General features: G+C 44.5%; 1 protein-coding gene across 1 annotated transcript; it reads right to left on the bottom strand.

Moving 5' to 3' along the window:
* Positions 1-231: 231 nt before the first annotated feature.
* Positions 232-16,179, bottom strand: LOC119914866. Its single transcript, XM_038734411.1, has 2 exons — positions 15,891-16,179; positions 232-1,759 (listed from the first exon to the last, which is right to left on the bottom strand). The coding sequence occupies exon 2, from the start codon at positions 1,672-1,674 to the stop codon at positions 907-909; it is 768 nt and encodes a 255-aa protein (XP_038590339.1). The 5' UTR covers positions 1,675-1,759; positions 15,891-16,179; the 3' UTR covers positions 232-906.
* Between the last annotated feature and the right edge of the window lie 250 nt (positions 16,180-16,429).

The following is a 16,429-nucleotide window of genomic DNA, read 5'->3' as shown; positions in this document are numbered from 1 at the left end:
GACGGGGAGATAAAGCTTTTCTCACTAAGAGCCTTTCTGTGCTGCTCTTTGTCTCTGTATGTAGAAATCCTTCTAAATGAGAGGAACCTGTCTCAGCTGGACCGCCGGCTGGACCTCAGACTGAAAGGAAACCAGGAAATCCAGGAAGCTCTGTGGACCCCCGTCCCTACATTTAACCTCAGAGATCAATAAAGTCAATCTGATCACATCTAATAAAACTCACTCATCATCTGACTCACAGAGATTATTTACTGAGATTAATGAGAGTTTACATTTGATTCTGACTACAGAAGAACACCTGATGATGTATTCATGATTTATATTGAATATATTCACACAATGTCAACAAAACATTTCATCAAAACAAATCAGAATAAATACACAAAATTAACTTGAAACAAATCTATAAAACAGAAAAATCACAACTCAACAACAATAAAATTATTCAAATCTTCTCAGTTAACGGCACAAACAGAACGAAAAGCCTGTAATATGTCAATAAAAAGAGGAAATCTCCTCGACCTGTTAAACAAACTGATTGTATGAGAATGAATGAGAACAAAGAGAGCAAATGAAAGAAAATGAGTGAAAGAGAAATGTGAGCTGACTTCAGATCAGAGTTAGACAATAAGAAGTCTAAAATGAAGCTGCTGAAGGAAAAGTGAGCTCAGCTACTGACGTCACTGCAGATATCAAGCAGACACATCAACAGATGACTCAGTAAAGTGAGTTCTACTGATCGTGTTCCTGCAGGACAGGAAGTCAGCAGATCCACATTAAACACCGAGGAGGGAGTTCAGCTCAGCAGCCTTTACATTTAGAGGCTGAGCTCACAGATCAGGCTTTGGAGATGTTGGACATGAGTCTGGATGTTTTTCTTCACGCTGCAGCTCGGAGTCTTCCTCTTCACTGTCCTGTAAATGAGGACAGTTCATTCTTCACCTGAAGAAACTGATCAGAGACCTTCTGACACTGATCAGCTGACTGGAGGATGGAGGCTGTTAACTTTCTGTCCTCTTCAGGGGTCGGAGTGAGTCTGAAGACGTTAACAAGAAGCACCAGCAGATCATTTATCAACCCCATCACTAATACAGCTACATCCACAGCTCCCTGACTCTCCTGTTTCAGTTCAGCCACTCGTCTGAGGATCCTCTGAAACTCCTCCATGTCTGACAGAGTGTTCTCAGCCTGAAATGCAGCTGATTCTTCCTCCAACCGTTCACACGTCCTCTTTATTTCTTCCAGCTCGTTCTTCAGTGGTTCAACAATCTCCAGGAATTTTTTCCCCTGCTTTTCTACTTCCTTTGCACTTCCATTCTCTGTCATTGTTTTTACTATGTTTGCACCAACAACAGTAGCTCCTCCTGCTGCTGCTCCTGCTGCTCCTGCTCCTAATAAGCTCAGCCCCCCAGTAAACGGAGCTGCAAGGACCAAGACTCCAAGTCCAATTCCTCCAGCAACAACTCCTATTGTTCTGGCTTTATCTGTCTTCTCCTGCATCTTTCTGACTTCAGCGGCGATCTTCTTAAACTCTCCTACAACCTGTCTCATCCTGTCTTCACTGTAGTCAAATCTTCTGATAAATGAAGTTGCATATTTGATGAGTTTGTTCATTAATTCTGACAGATCAGGAGGCAGGTCTTTGCTAAATCTTCTTCTTGGTTTTGAGGCCATTGTCAGGTAGAGTTCCTCTGCTTCTAAGTCAAAGTTCAGTCTGCAGGTTTTCCTCTCTGCTGCTGCTCAGCTGATCAGAAAGGCTCTGTGGAGACAGAGAGAGACAGGTGATACAGGTGATACAGGCGATACAGGTGATACCCACACAGGTGTTTCCACTCAGGTTGTTCATGAAGTCAGCTGTCTGTCATCAGGAAACAAACACAAGGACTGTGGCTGCGGAACAGGGAGGAGACCATGAATTCATGAATCATGAAAATGTGTTTGATTTTATTCATCTTATTAAACCTGTCAGTCAGATCTCTGCTTCTCCTTGCAGCTACTTTTCCTCTGAAACTTCTATCTTCATCTACACTAGGAAACAGGAAGAGCAGCAGAGCATGTGTTACTAACAACACTGCTGACACCATAAACCTGCAGCCAATGCAACACCAGAACAATGACTGACATCTATTGCACTTGCGCCAACCGTGCATGCAGCCTGTCGCAGTTACTCCTGTTCGTCATCTTATTTTCTAACCGTTTAGTTTTTCCTATCTTAGGTGTGTGATTTTTTTGTTTATAAGTAATTTAAGCTACACTCTCTAATCATGAACGTTGAGAAATCCAACAAAGGTTTGAGGTCAAGGGCAACTGGACTCATCCAAGAGTTCTGACTGACTGTAGGGAAACTCAGCAGTTTAGCCTCTGGGATCGTTAGCTAAGATCGTCGATACCGCTGGCTCCTGGCTGTGGTAACGACAGTCGTCATGGTCGTTACAGCCACCCGTGGCCAAGACTGAACGACCATCGTTGGTATCCTCACCTGAGGCCAATAGGTTACGTTTGTTGAGTTTCCTGGGAAGTGATGAAAGGACAGCATTGTAAGTGGGGGATAAGTGGTGGCGTAGACCCCCTCCACTGCTCAGCGACAGCTTCTCAACCCAGATGTAGATGCTTCCCCTGACACCTCTTTCAAACCATCCATCTTCTCTGTCTAAAATGTGCACCTGGTGGTCCTCAAACGAGTGTCCTTTATTGAGGTTAAATAGCTGAGTTTCCCTACAGTCAGTCAGAACTGAAAAGTCTCTTGGATGAGGGATGAAACGTCTTCTAGTTTCTTCTACCAAGTCCAGTTGCCCTTGACTTCAACCTTCGTTGGATAACTCTGACCTGGATGACTGAGAACCTTCACAGACATCGAACGTTGAGAAAGTTTTGGTCTGGCTGGTAGCCGTGAATTTGTTCCTTTCATTCAGTTACGACACTGTTTGCAGCAATTTCATGGCCGCTTTGTTTACACCCGGGCCCAGCTGATCAAGCTGAAGCAGTCCGGCATGGCGCCGAGGTCTACAGACATCCCCACTGAGATCTAGAGGAGGACACAGAGGATGCAGAGGAGCAACGAAACAACAAAGAGAGAGGGGTCCAGATACCAGAGACTTTAGAAAAGTAGATATAAGCAGCGTCTCTCATCATCTGGCAATGTGAGGTCTCTGGCTGATAAGATGGACAAGCTAACAGCATTAGTCCGCAGTCAGAGGGAGTTCCGGGAGTGTAGCTCAATGTGCTTCACAGAGACTTGGCTATATCAGGATATACCTAACCACAACGTTCCCATCAACTGCTTTCAGACTATTGGACTGAAACAACACCTCTCTCCCTGCCTCTTCACCATCTACCCCATAGACTTCAACTACCACACAGAGTCCTGCCATCTTCAGAAGTTTTCTGATGACTCTGCTGTGGTTGGATGTATCAGCAGGGTGACGAGGCTGAGCACAGAGTTGTGGTGGGGGACTTTGTCACATGGTGCGAGCAGAACCATGTGCAGCTCAACGTGACAAAGACTAAGGAGCTGGTTGTGGATCTAAAGAGAGCCAAGGCACCAGTGAGCCCTGTTTCCATCCAGGGGGTCCCTGTGGACACTGTGGAGGATTACAAATACCTGGGAGTGCACATGGACAATAAACTGGACTGGGCCAAGAACACTCAAGCCCTCTATAGGAAGGGCCAAAGCCGTCTCTATTTTCTGAGGAGGCTGAGGTCCTTCAACATCTGCAGGACGATGCTGAGGATGTTTTATGAGTCTGTGGAGGCCAGTGCTGTCCTGTTTGCTGTTGCATGCTGGGGCAGCAGGCTGAGGGTAGCGGACGCTAACTCAACAAACTGATCCGCAAGGCAAGGTACGTTGTGGGGGTGGAGCTGGACTCTCCGTCGGTGGTGTCAGAGAGGAGGATGCTGTCCATGTCATCTTGGACAATGTCCCCCACCCACTGATTGGAGTCTGTTCTGTTACTAAGAAAGTCTCAGTTATCAGTGCAGAGCATCAGATTCTCTCTGCAGCTGTTTAACAAACACCTGCACATGAAGAATTACAGGTTTCTGTGTCCTGCTCAGAGGATCATTTCTACTCGCACAATACTCATTATCTGCATTTATATTTAGTGGTGCTAATTAGCAGAGTTTCAGGAGCGGGTCCACGCATCAAGCACGTCATCGCCAGCATTTCAATAAATACCCACACGTCCTAAGTCCTCCCCTTCACCCTTGTATCCTGCATGGCTCTCGCATTCCGCAGACAAACCGAGACCAAGCAACATCGGGGTGGTGATGGAGTAGTGGATAAGACACAGGCCTTTGGTGTGAGAGACCTGGATTTGTATCCACTGTGAGACACCAATGTGTCCCTGAGCAAGACACTTAACCCCTAGTTGCTCCAGAGGTGTGCGACCTCTGACATACACACAAATTGTAAGTCGCTTTGGATAAAAGCGTCAGCTAAATGAATAAATGTAACATCACGTTGAGTACGCCACGCTAACATCCAGTAATGCGAATTATTACAAGCTACTTCGCTGAATTATTCGGACGGACTCAAGACATCTTCTATGTTCACATCAGCAGGACCAGAAGCCGAATTCTCTCCTCCGTCCAAGCTTGAGGCCCATTGCACCCAAAGAATCCCCTGCCTCTTGTCAAACAGCTGATCACAGCGTTGCCACGCGCCAGCTAGGTCCTGGGTCAAACAGTCTTCACGAACAAGCAAGACACAAACTATAGCCGCTCTTCAGAAAACGGTTAAAAATGTAACAAGTCCCATTTAGAGAAATGACAATACAGCAAATTTCTCAAGTTATCATGTCAGCTTGCCATGCATTCAGTTCCGTCAACACCAGCTCCTTTCCAGGTGGCACATTACGCACGCCGTGACGTCAGCGCCACTGTTAAAGGGACAGTTCACATATTACTTCCATCTCAAGATAGCAGAGAAGCCAGTGCCAAAGCAAAACAGGACGTCAACCAACACCTGAATTCCAAGGCCTCCCCCTCTCATCAGGGTTGACCGCACCAGCAGCCTACATCACACAGGACAACCACACTGAGTAGTCAGCACCCCACCATCCAGCTCCCGAAGCTTCAGGTACCCAGCACTGGGATATGCCAGCACCCCGGCCGTCTACATCTACCAACCACGCTTCATTAGGGGCCTTCGGCACTGGGACACCAGCGCCACAGCTGGACACTTCCAGCAGCTACAGCTGCCAGTTCCATAGGGGCCCCCAGCACCAAGATGCTAGCGCCTTAGGCACCGGGATGCCCACAGTCTGGTCCCATCAATAACCTGACAAAACGGTCCGTTACAGAGAACCACCCGAAAAGTAATTGACGGAAACCGTTTCAAATGTTGTTCTTCGCTTATGTTTCAATAATAATCTCCAGTTCTGTCATAACTGATGCTAGCAGCATACAAGCTAACCACTTAAGTACAGTTGTTTCAAGTTCATTACAAGCTCAGTCATTTCAAGCTAACTTCAAGCTAACAGCTGTTCCAAGCTAAGTTGAGCTAACAGCCGTTTCGAGCTAACTTCGAGCTAGCTAATAGTTGTTTCAAGCTAATTTCGAACTACCAGCCATTTCGAACTAACTTTGAGCTAACAGCCGCTTGAGCTTACAGCCGTTAAGAGCTTACTTCGAACTAGCTTACAGCCGTTGAGCTTACTTTGAGCTAACAGCTGTGTCGAGCTAATTTTGAGCTAACAGCTTGTTAGAGCAAACCTTGAGCTAGCTAACAGTAGTTTCGAGCTAGCTAACAGTCGTTTTTAAGCCAAGTCGTTTCAAGTTAAGAGTCATTACCCTAGCTAAGTCGTTATCTAACCACGTCGTTTCAAGCAAACAGTCGTATCTAGCTAAGTTGCTTCTAGCAAACAGCTGTCATCGCGCTAAGTTGCTTTGAGCAAACAGCTGTCATCACACTAAGACGCTTCGAGCAAACAGTCGTTTAGAGCCATAGTCATTTCATGCCATAGTTGTTTAGTGTAGTAACATTTAGTGTTGAGCTAACAATCATCTTGAGTCATTTCCTAGCTTAGCCATTTTCCAACTAAGTCATTGCAACCAGTCATCTTCTAGCTAATTTGGTTTGAGCTATAGTCATTTTCAAGTAAACGTTTGTTTCTTCTTAAGTCTTTCAAGCTAACAGTCATTTCCTAGCTTTCGAGCAAAACTAGTTTTGAGCTAATATTCATTTCGAGCTAACATTTGTCTCCAGATAACAGTAGTTTTGAATGAATAGTGTTTCTAGTGAACAATCATTTCAGATGCTGGTCCACCCCAAAGACCGCACACCCAAACACAAGAAAAGCAATCTAGTGTACGGTCCAATGCAGTGAGGAATGCACAGACCTGTATATTGGGGAGACTAAACAACCACACACAAACGCATGGCTCAACACAGAAGGGCCAACTCCTCAGGTCAAGACTCTGCAGTCTACTTACATCTGAAGGACAGAGGACACTCGTTTGAGGACCACCAGGTGCACATTTTAGACAGATAAGATGGATGGTTTGAAAGAGGTGTCAAGGAAGCCATCTACACCAGGGCTGAGAAGCAGTCATTGAACAGGGGAGGGGGTCTACGCCACCACTTATCCCCCACTTACAATGCTGTCCTTTCATCACTTCCCAGGAAACTCAACAAACGTAACCTATTGGCCTCAAGATACCAACGATGGTCGTTCAGTCTTGGCCACAGGTAGTCTTAACGACTGTAACGACTGTCGTCACAGCAACAAGGAACACTAACGAACCAGCGGTATCGATGACCCGGGATAACGACCCCACTGAGGTTAAATAGCTGAGTTTCCCTGCCAGTCAGTCAGAACTGAAGAAGTCCTTTGGATGAGGGACGAAATGTCTTCCAGTATCTTCAACCAAGTCCAGTTGCCCTTGATTTTAACCTTCGTTGGATAACTATGACCTGGATGACTGAGAATCTTCATAGACAGTTCGTTACATAGAACCATCCAATTTGTGGTTGGAAACAGTTTCAGGTTAGTGTAGTCGGGTCATTAGGCACCGGGATGCAAAAAACCCTCGCACCCCACATCAATCAATCTCTGCAAGTTGCTTCAGTCTGGGATTCTGGCACCGGGATGCCATCAGCCATCAGCTAATCCTAATTCTTTCATCTCCCGTTCTTCAGCTCACTAGTTTACTCAAACACATTGTAAACTACATGATATCTTGTTCTTCCTATCATGCCTTTTCCTCACCAACCGCCAACTAAAAGATCCTTTGAAGGGCACATTTACCCGAAAGGGAGAACATCCACCCGGTTGAGGGAACTCATTCCGAAAAGTTGCGTCCATCTTCTCCATACACTAAAACGATTACATGCCCATTATTCTAGATAGATAGAGGCACAGGTTTACCAAAAAATCCACACCGCTTCCAAGCCACAGCTTGCTTCAGTGGTGTAACCAGGACCCACTCAACCACGCAACCCTAACATGCCCCCCAAGCGGTTCCCGGTCTCATTCTAACCCATTGCCGCCGCTCCAAGCTCTCTAGTTTCTCCAACCTCCGGGTTCCAAGGTCTGCATAGAAACTGCACGTCTTCCCAAGACCCTAGATTTCTAGGATTCACTCTCAACACCATCCATCTCAACCTTTGCCAACGGGACCGGTTCAACTTTTCATAAACCATACACCGCGGCCACATATTCTGCAGGTTTTTGGGTGTTCTACAAAGAAGACTAATTGCAGGAAAATAGTCCCCGAAACTACCAACAGCATAGCCCTCTCTTGGGTTACAGGCTTACTTCGAAGAGCTCAGCCACCGTCACAACAAGCACAACACGACCTCCCCGTCATTCAATCTCGTCACCACTTCTCATTTCACCAACACACCCACAGTGGCAACAAAACACACTCCACGGAAGTCCATCTTAGCGGAAGCACTGGCTTCTTTTCCAAACTTCCAAACCCATTCCCGGATAACCCAACATCTTAGAGACACTCAACGTCAAGAGACATTTCAAGACCCCGGCGGCCTTCCTCTTACAGCAGTCTGCATGCACACCATCTGCGCCAGTTACAGCATCCCTCACTTAAATTGAACCTTAGCCGTCACGTCCACGCTCGCTCTCTTCAGTTTCATTTCACTGCATCTCCTCTTTGCTTGACCTTCGGCATCATGCTCGCAATTGAGTCATTCCTCAAACAACACTGCTTTCTACCAAAGCGATCTGAAGTCCAGTCAATCGGGCCAGCTTACTTTCATCTTTTCTTCAAAGTCCAGTCATCTCTGAACCTTCTAAGACCCTCGTGAACTACAGGGAAACCCGGCGCACAACCATGTGAGATCGTCTGAGACCAGTCTAGTAGCTACTCGATTCTGGTTCTACCAGCAGCTCTGCCAAAAGGTACAGGTAAGGTATTCTCCCATCCATTACTTCGGTCACTCCTCCAGAATTTGAGCTAACATTCAGGCTACCGCGGCGTCATTCCCGAGCATCCGATACAGATCATGCGCACCGGTCTTACAAAGCATACCACCACTACATTAAGATCTCGAGATCCCAGATCACCCAGATCACCCAATATTCTCTCAAATAACTGGAAGCTTTTTGGGGATCTGTCGTGCCCGGGTGCTACGGCGGATTTCCCTATCGTAGCTTCCCCACAACGCTTTCGAATGTCTATTCAGCTACTGCAAGCTTCATACATCTTCTGTTCGTTAATCAATAAATCATTTAATCATACCTGTTGATTGTGGTCCTTGCTAGTGAAGTGTTGCTAATTAGCAGAGTTTTAGGAGCGGGACCACACATCAAGCACGTCATCGCCAGCATTTCCATAAATACCCCTTCACCCTCGTATCCCGCATCCCTCCCTCCCACCCCTTTCTCTGTCCTGCCTCCTGATCTCCTTCTTCCTCTCCATAGGTTTATAGGGGGTCCATCATGCCCGGGTGCTACTGCGGATTTCCCTATCGAATGTCTATTCAGCTACTGCAAGCTTCATACATCTTCTGTTTGTTAATCAATAAATCATTTAATCATATCGGTTGATTGTGGTCCTTGCTAGTGAATTGATTCTGGTTGTGAATTCTTTATTGAATAACCCAGAATATAATGTCTTGCGATTTATTAGGCTAAAGGTTTAAGAGAAACTGAAATGACGTTACTCTAAGTCGATGCTCAGTTTTAGGCTTTCAGTTTATTTCTCTTCTGATATCCTTTAACACTAGCCTACTGCATAGGCAACATTTGATTTATACAAGTCACATCACTCGTCACTGATCGATCACTGCGTTCCATCAGAGCAATCTGACGCTTTTTTCATTTACACTTTCATCAGCTGATTTTACTCGCGGATTATTTTATTTTCCATTGCTGGCTTCATTAGAGACTTTAGTGCAGTTTAGTGTCCGACTCCTAACTTCTTTACTGTGTCTTTTTGGACCGGTCTCACATCTGACTGAATAGACATGACATTAAATATGTAAAACATGTTTCTTGCTGACAGACTCTCCGACTGTCTCTGACTTTAATTGTCTCCAGAACAAAAGTTGATGGGAGAAATAAAAGAAAAATAAAAACTTTCTAATAGGCTAAATGAAGAAAGTTGCGTGTGGGGCTTTTGTTGTTCAGACCTACAATGAACTCAGAATTTAACTAGTGAATCATAAAACAAATCTAATATAGCCTAACTCTTTGCAGTGATGGCTTGAGTTTAATGTTTCTGTCCTGATGTATCAGATCAGTCCGATCAGCTGCAGCGTCCAATCAACATAATGGCTACCCAGTAAGTACCTCATGGTGGCGCTCAATCAACTTTGCGTTTTTCCAATTATCTCGAAAATGGCTTCATTTAGAGTTGAACTTTTTTCATTATTTTAATCTCTGGATTCAGCTGCATCTTTGCTTCAATGGTCTTCTGCTCTAAAAATGTCAAATTATACGACTTTTTATTGCTTTTCTCTAAAACCTATTTTTATTATTATAAGACGGTTTTGCCAATTGACCTGAACCTTTGGCAGGATCATCTACGGACGTCGCTGAACAAATGTTATCAAAAGAATTTTGATATGTCAGTCTGTTTTTTTTTCTTAAATTTTTACTTTTATGTATTTACGCACAATTTTACATAAATGCCTGTAAATCAAAATCGGCTTAAGCTATTGTAACCAAACTCGATGCGTCTGTTCAGATTCTCGGCCCCAGCTTCGCTGAGCAGCCCTGGGATATTCTTCCACTAGGGGGCGCTACACTTGCAAAAAGTTTATACCTCGTAATTCGCTGGATGAATTTGTACGAAATTCGGTTTGTACAATCTCGGGTCCCTACTCAGCTGATGTATAAAATTTGGAAATGATTGCTCAAAGTGTGCGTGGCTTATTACAAGAAATGCAAATTTCTAGACATTTCTCATTCCAAACTTCAAAAAATCTAAGAAATCATCCGTACGTCCTTGAGAACTGAAATTTTTCAGCACATCCACTGAAGTGTGACTAACGTTTGCTTCACTGCAACCTGTGGTCAATTCAGAAGTCAGTCAATCTGTATTTTTCAGAATATGCTAATTCAATTAACATCTGTATCTCCACACGTCTTTCTTCAAACGCTACCAAACTCGACAGAATCATTCTCCAGATGGCCGATATCAACTGTGTCAAAGGGTTTTCAGATCGGTCAAACGATGACTCTGCAGTGATATTCAGTATCTTGCTGTAACTTCTACAGTAAGAACAACATTTTCTTTTTAATCAAATGCCACCAAAAGAATTTTCTCACCAACATCTTGACAGTTGTAAGCGTTTGAAGTTTAAACTGACAAAACTATCCGGCTCTGGCACATGTGATGTCACCAGCATCTCAGTCACCAGTGGCTCAGTCAGTAAGTCACCTGCTCTGGAGATCTGCAAATCCCCGGGTGAGCCAGTCAGACGTGCTGACAACAGGAGTTTTCAGATCATAGTGAAGTGCAATTTATACTTCTGCATCAGCCCCCCAAAAATGTACCTGCGACGTGAGGCAACCATAAGCTCTGTGATTGGTCGACTGGAAGTGCCCGTGATTTGAAGTAACTTTTACTAGCGGCCAAACACGGTGAATCAATATATTTGACCTTCACAATCCGAGCAAAATTACTGGTTTCACTATCAGACTGTGATCCACTCGGTCGAGAACATTTGAAAAGGCTACACCAGCCGCACGTTTACAATTTTACCCCCATTCACGTTAGCGGAGCGCTAAACCGGATGCTGTAGCGCTACTGGGTGTAATTGCAGAATGACGGAGACACCGTCGCACAAGTATAAATGCCTGGCTACGTGCGTAGCTCCGCATGTAGACACAACGCAGGAGTATAAATGGGCCATGAGTCTAAGGTCTCTATTTTATTTGGATCCTAGCAGTTTGTGTTAATTTTTCTCTGTTAAAAATTGTTTTTTAATCTTGGAAACACAAAATGTCGCAGGTGGGTTGAACATTTCACCCAGTAGTCATGTACATATAATGACGCTCTCTGATCTCAAGGCGATGCTTTTTTATATCCAGTATGTGTTTCCCCAGTTATCTCAAAGTCTAAATTCTTTCATCACTTTAATCTCCGAAGTCGTCTGCATCTGTTCTCGTCGTTTTTCACGACTGGCTTGGATCCCGATCATCGCAGCTCGCGGCTAAATGTTGTGCAGCATGTGGAGGCTGTAAAGTAATCACCTGTTTGATAAGGAACAATTAACAATATATTTATTGCAGCAATACATTTATTGTCTCCATAAATAATTGCACATACATTTGAATATTTCTATATTTCAGTGGCCCTGAAGTGCAAAACGCATCTACAAATCTCCACAACATGACTGCATTGTTGAGACTTAAGTGGAAAGCGTAGGTACGTATCGGACTCTGATCCTGGTCCTGATTGGTTGCACATCTCAATTGCAAAGCATCTGTTTCTGTTAATCTATTGCAGTGTTGCAGATTTATTTTTAACGAATATGGACCGAAACAGTGAAATAATTCAGGATTATTTCAATGCAGGCCACACATACCAGGTCATACTTGATCTGCTCTCAACTTTACACAACATTAGGATGAGTATGCGCCAGAGACGGGGACTCGAGTTAGAGACTCGGAAGTCTGAAGTCGCACACACGGTGACTTCAGACTCGACCTGAGACTCGTCCTCAAAAGACCTCAGACTTGACTCAGACTCGAGGTGCGGCACTCGTGAACAATGTTTATTTATAGGAAGCGTCTGATGAGCGTGCCGTTATTCCTCCCTGCGTTACCTAGAACCTTCCTACGTAACACGTAGCATCAGCTGCGCGCGGCAGCACGTGAGAGAGGACAACAAACAGCTGCAGCTGCTGAGCCGTTCATCATAAACTTTGGCTTTAAAACGCCTCCCTTTCCTCTTCGCTGCTGAGGGACAAACTGCAGACGTTCATTATGCTTTGTAAATGACAGAGTCTGCAACCAATCAGGACCAGGATCAGAGTCCGATACGTACCTACCCTTTCTGTTTCAGTCTCACCAATGTGTGGCGACTGGCTGTCGTGTTTTGCACTTCAGGGCCACCGTAGCTATTGCGTGATACATTAAATTAACTGATTTTACTTACTGACTTTTTGACATTTTATTCATCCTCCACATGATCACACCATCCTTCCATATAACATTAGGTTAGGTTAACTTCTGCTTGGAACACAGCGCAGAGTTGCTTCATGAAAACATCACAAAGACATGGACAAGAACCTGAGAAGCATCGACACGTCGCACTTCACAAGAGGAAAATATCAACACAGAAGGAAAAGGTCACTGTTGACAACACAGTTCCATGGATTAAAGTGCAAGTGTGGTGGTTGCACATTGCTCCACTGAACTGAAGTTTGTGTTAAGGTGCTAGTATGTTGATGGAACGTGCGCTGTTGCACCAGGATCACAAGTAAAGTGATGAAGGGCTCACATTTTTATTGCACACAGCACTATTTTACATTGTTCAGCAGCTTCATTGAGGCTGGCTCAATGATCAGTTTAGGTAACGTGTACCTGCTGCTGGTCAACTACCCATTATTTAAAGGTCCGACCTGCCCATTGCAAATCTTTCTTTGTAAGAACTACAACTGACAGCAAACACAAACATCTTTGTAACTTGTAACTCATTTTTATCAGGACGCCTTCAGCACCAACATAAACATGAGCTGTTCTCACTGGGGTCCATTCTGTTCTGGTTAGTGACTTGTTACAAATAACGTCATTTACAAAATAAATAAAATAAAAATATGTAACTGGCACCTTTTCACGTTCCTTTTTTAAAACTGTAGCCTACTTTTACTCTTCACTCCAGTATTTTCTGTGGGCCAGTAATCTACTTTTACTTTCGCTACATTTTCCATTCATACCTTCATAATTTCACCAGTGTGTGATCTGCATTAGGCTCATTAACCGAACGAGCTGTCAGCCAGGCTGTGCAGAAGAACGCCAGGTCTCCTCTGTGGTACAGAGACGGGCGCTTATCGCAGAGATGAATGAGCTGGGCAGATCAAACATTTAGAAAATCAGGCAGATACCTTTTCAGTTTAAGGCTTTATTGTTCTACTGAAACAACTGAAACCCAGTGAGCCACACCATGGACCTGCTGGCCTGTTGGAAATCAGCCTGCGTCGCTCTTTAACAAACCGGCTGGCGCATAAAAGCATCTTTGGTCTCTGCAGAGAAAACGTAAACTTCACACTGTAAGATCCAAGTCTCATGATCACTAGACTGATTCTGATAAATTAACAGTATCGTGTTGTTGAAAAGAGCATCGCTTTCCTTTGATAGATATCAGCCTGTTTTTTTCAAAGCCTACTGTTTAATAGCGATGTGTGTCGGTGAAAGTGATCTTTCACTCAGCAGCTGTTATTTATTCAGGAACCGATCATTTTTCAGATGCACAGAGAGGAAATATGGTTGATAAAACAGTCCTGTTGGGTTTTACGCATGACGCACAGCTTCCTCTGTAAGAAGCTTTACCTGCTTCAACAACGAGCTGCTCCGTGTTACTGCCACAATTATTCTTTGTAAAGATTAGTTAGATGCTTTAGGAATAATCAGATTGTTTCGGCTGCCTGTGCTTTGGTCGGCTACATGTCCATAATAAGATACAGGCAACAATAGTAGGCTTTAAAGTGATCTTATCAACACGTTCATGGAGATTTAAAGAGGAAAATAATTATTAAACAGAAATAGTTAAAGATAATCAACCAGCAAAGCAAGTAGCATTCCCTAGAAATAAGCATGTTGCACAGCAGATGAAATATTATTATATTTCTACATGAGTACATTTGTCATTTTTTCCTTTTACTTTTTATGGGAGTAATTGTACTTTTTCTCGAGTAAAGATTTTGAGTACTCTACCTGCCTCTGGCCAGCAGCAGTACGAACTCTGCCATGATGAACATGAGACAGAGAGCAGAGATGAGAGTCAGAGCCAGCACAGTCCAAAGCAGCAGTTTATGCTCAGATTGATGATGATATGACTTATTTATTCATTTATTTAGTCATACAAAGTCATTACTTTACTTTAGGAGTGTTAGAGGGATCTTTCTAGTTTTGAAAATGTATTTTAATGGCTCATTTATTATGTACTCTACTTACTCAAGAACGCAGGAATAAAGGTCTGTAAAGAGCCAGAGGGCCCGACACACGCTCTGTCTGGAGAGCGGACTGACCAGGGACAAACTCCTGGGCCACTTTGTGGCCTCCGTCCGTGACCATGCTTGACCTTAAAAACATGTGGCAGGAGGTGAGCATGCGTCTCTGCTACGTGTCCATAAACTGTTCCCACAGAGAGCGACATCAAATATAACGTCAGGATAACTAAATCCATTTTAGCTGTGGCTACATTAACTAGCAGCTGTTCCAGGGTTTTCATGGTTAGTTGGTTTTGTTCTAGTTATATTATAGTCCCTCTGTCTGACCCTCTCCCTCTCAGAGCTTGTCTCCATCTTCTGTCACTACAAACAGCCTCTTTCAGCCACACTGACAAGCACAATCTGTTTTCAGAAGTCATAAGAAATAAGCATTTAAGTGCTTTATTTAAAATAAAAATCAGCAATCAGCCCCCCCCCAGGTTAAAAGTCGCTCCTAGGTCCCTGAATAAAACGGCCCTGCAGCCTTCCAGGAGTCCCACAAACTTTCTTTCCCAAACGTCTTGCTCCTCCCTCTCTCTACCTGCTTCCATCAGAAACCAGTGAGGGCGGAGTGGTGGCGGCCTGTTAAACCCTCAGATGTCAGCACCGACATGTGAGTTGTGTGTGACTTGGCTGGTTAACATGTAGGATTTTTACATGTCACCACATCACAGGTTAACAACATGTGTTCAATAAAAAAAGCTCTAGTCTGACAGACAACACAACTGTTGTTTGATACAGATATTAGAGCAGTGGGTGCAGCGGTTACGTCACATCCTGTTTACTCTGGGGGGCGTCCGACAGCTGGATTTGGCTGTTGGAGTGGTGAGGGTCTGGTTTCAGAGAGGCCCAAACCACTGTGACGGGGGGGCTCTAAATGTTTGTAACCTTAAAACGCACTTGGATTTCCCTGTTTGCGGTTACATTTTACTACTTGCAGACTTATTGTACGTATAAGGGGACAAACTGTGTCAGCTCTACAGTTTCTTTGGCTCAGACCCAAAGAAATGCAGCAGGCTTCCAGGAATTGTCCACAGGAACAGAACAGCTGCCATCAGCCTCCTGTTTCCACTTTTTAAATCTCTTTAACTTTGTTGGTTCCAAAGAAACCAAACTCTCCCAGCAAACCTCCTGAAAACCAAACAGCAGCTGCTTCTTTCACATCAGCAGCGTGCTGGTCATCAAACCTTCAGCCTGTAAGAAGTGAAATGCAGCCAGAGGGATCAGAGCAGTCCTGCTCAGACCGCTTCAGACCTCTGCTCGGTCTTACCTGGAGGAGCTGCGTGGGGCGCGAGGCAAACCGCTTTCTCTCAGTCCACTGATCAGAGACAAAAACCCGCAGCTGGACACACAATCCGGAGAGGACGGGTCATCTGCACGGACCAATGAACGATCGGCTGCTGGGGAGGTGGGCGGGGCTTAGCGGCGGCTCGTCCGGGTCAGTAAGTGTATGAACTGTTTCTGAGGTCCAGGACCGGAACCTGGATCCAGATTAGACCTGCCTGGTTTCACACTTTGCTGGGAGAGACGGTGTAGCCTTCAAAATAAAAGCTGGCGTCTGCGCCGCTCTGACTGCGTTTCAAAATAAAAGCCTTGGCAGTGAAACAGTAAAAATGGAAGAAGAGAAGAAAGAAAGAAAACCCCTCAGTTTAAATTCAATAGACAAGCTTGGTGATTCTGTGAGAACAAGATAAAAAGAATAAAACAGGTTAAAGAGTAGATTGAAAGTGCAGCAGCAGCACATTGGAAGATATGAAGCTCAGAGCAAGTTCAACCGGAAAGACTATGGGATGGATTTAAAACGCTCTA

The sequence above is a fragment of the Micropterus salmoides genome, unplaced genomic scaffold (genome assembly GCF_014851395.1).
Source record: "Micropterus salmoides isolate LMB-PRFRI ecotype aquatic unplaced genomic scaffold, ASM1485139v1 Ms_hic_scaffold_20, whole genome shotgun sequence".
Taxonomy (NCBI): domain Eukaryota; kingdom Metazoa; phylum Chordata; class Actinopteri; order Centrarchiformes; family Centrarchidae; genus Micropterus; species Micropterus salmoides.
This window is presented reverse-complemented; position numbering and strand designations above follow the sequence as displayed.

What these genes read in the sequence shown, in the direction of transcription:
- LOC119914866 (XM_038734411.1), bottom strand. Translation starts at nt 1,674, where the DNA reads ATGGCCTCAAAACCAAGAAGAAGATTTAGCAAAGACCTGCCTCCTGAT.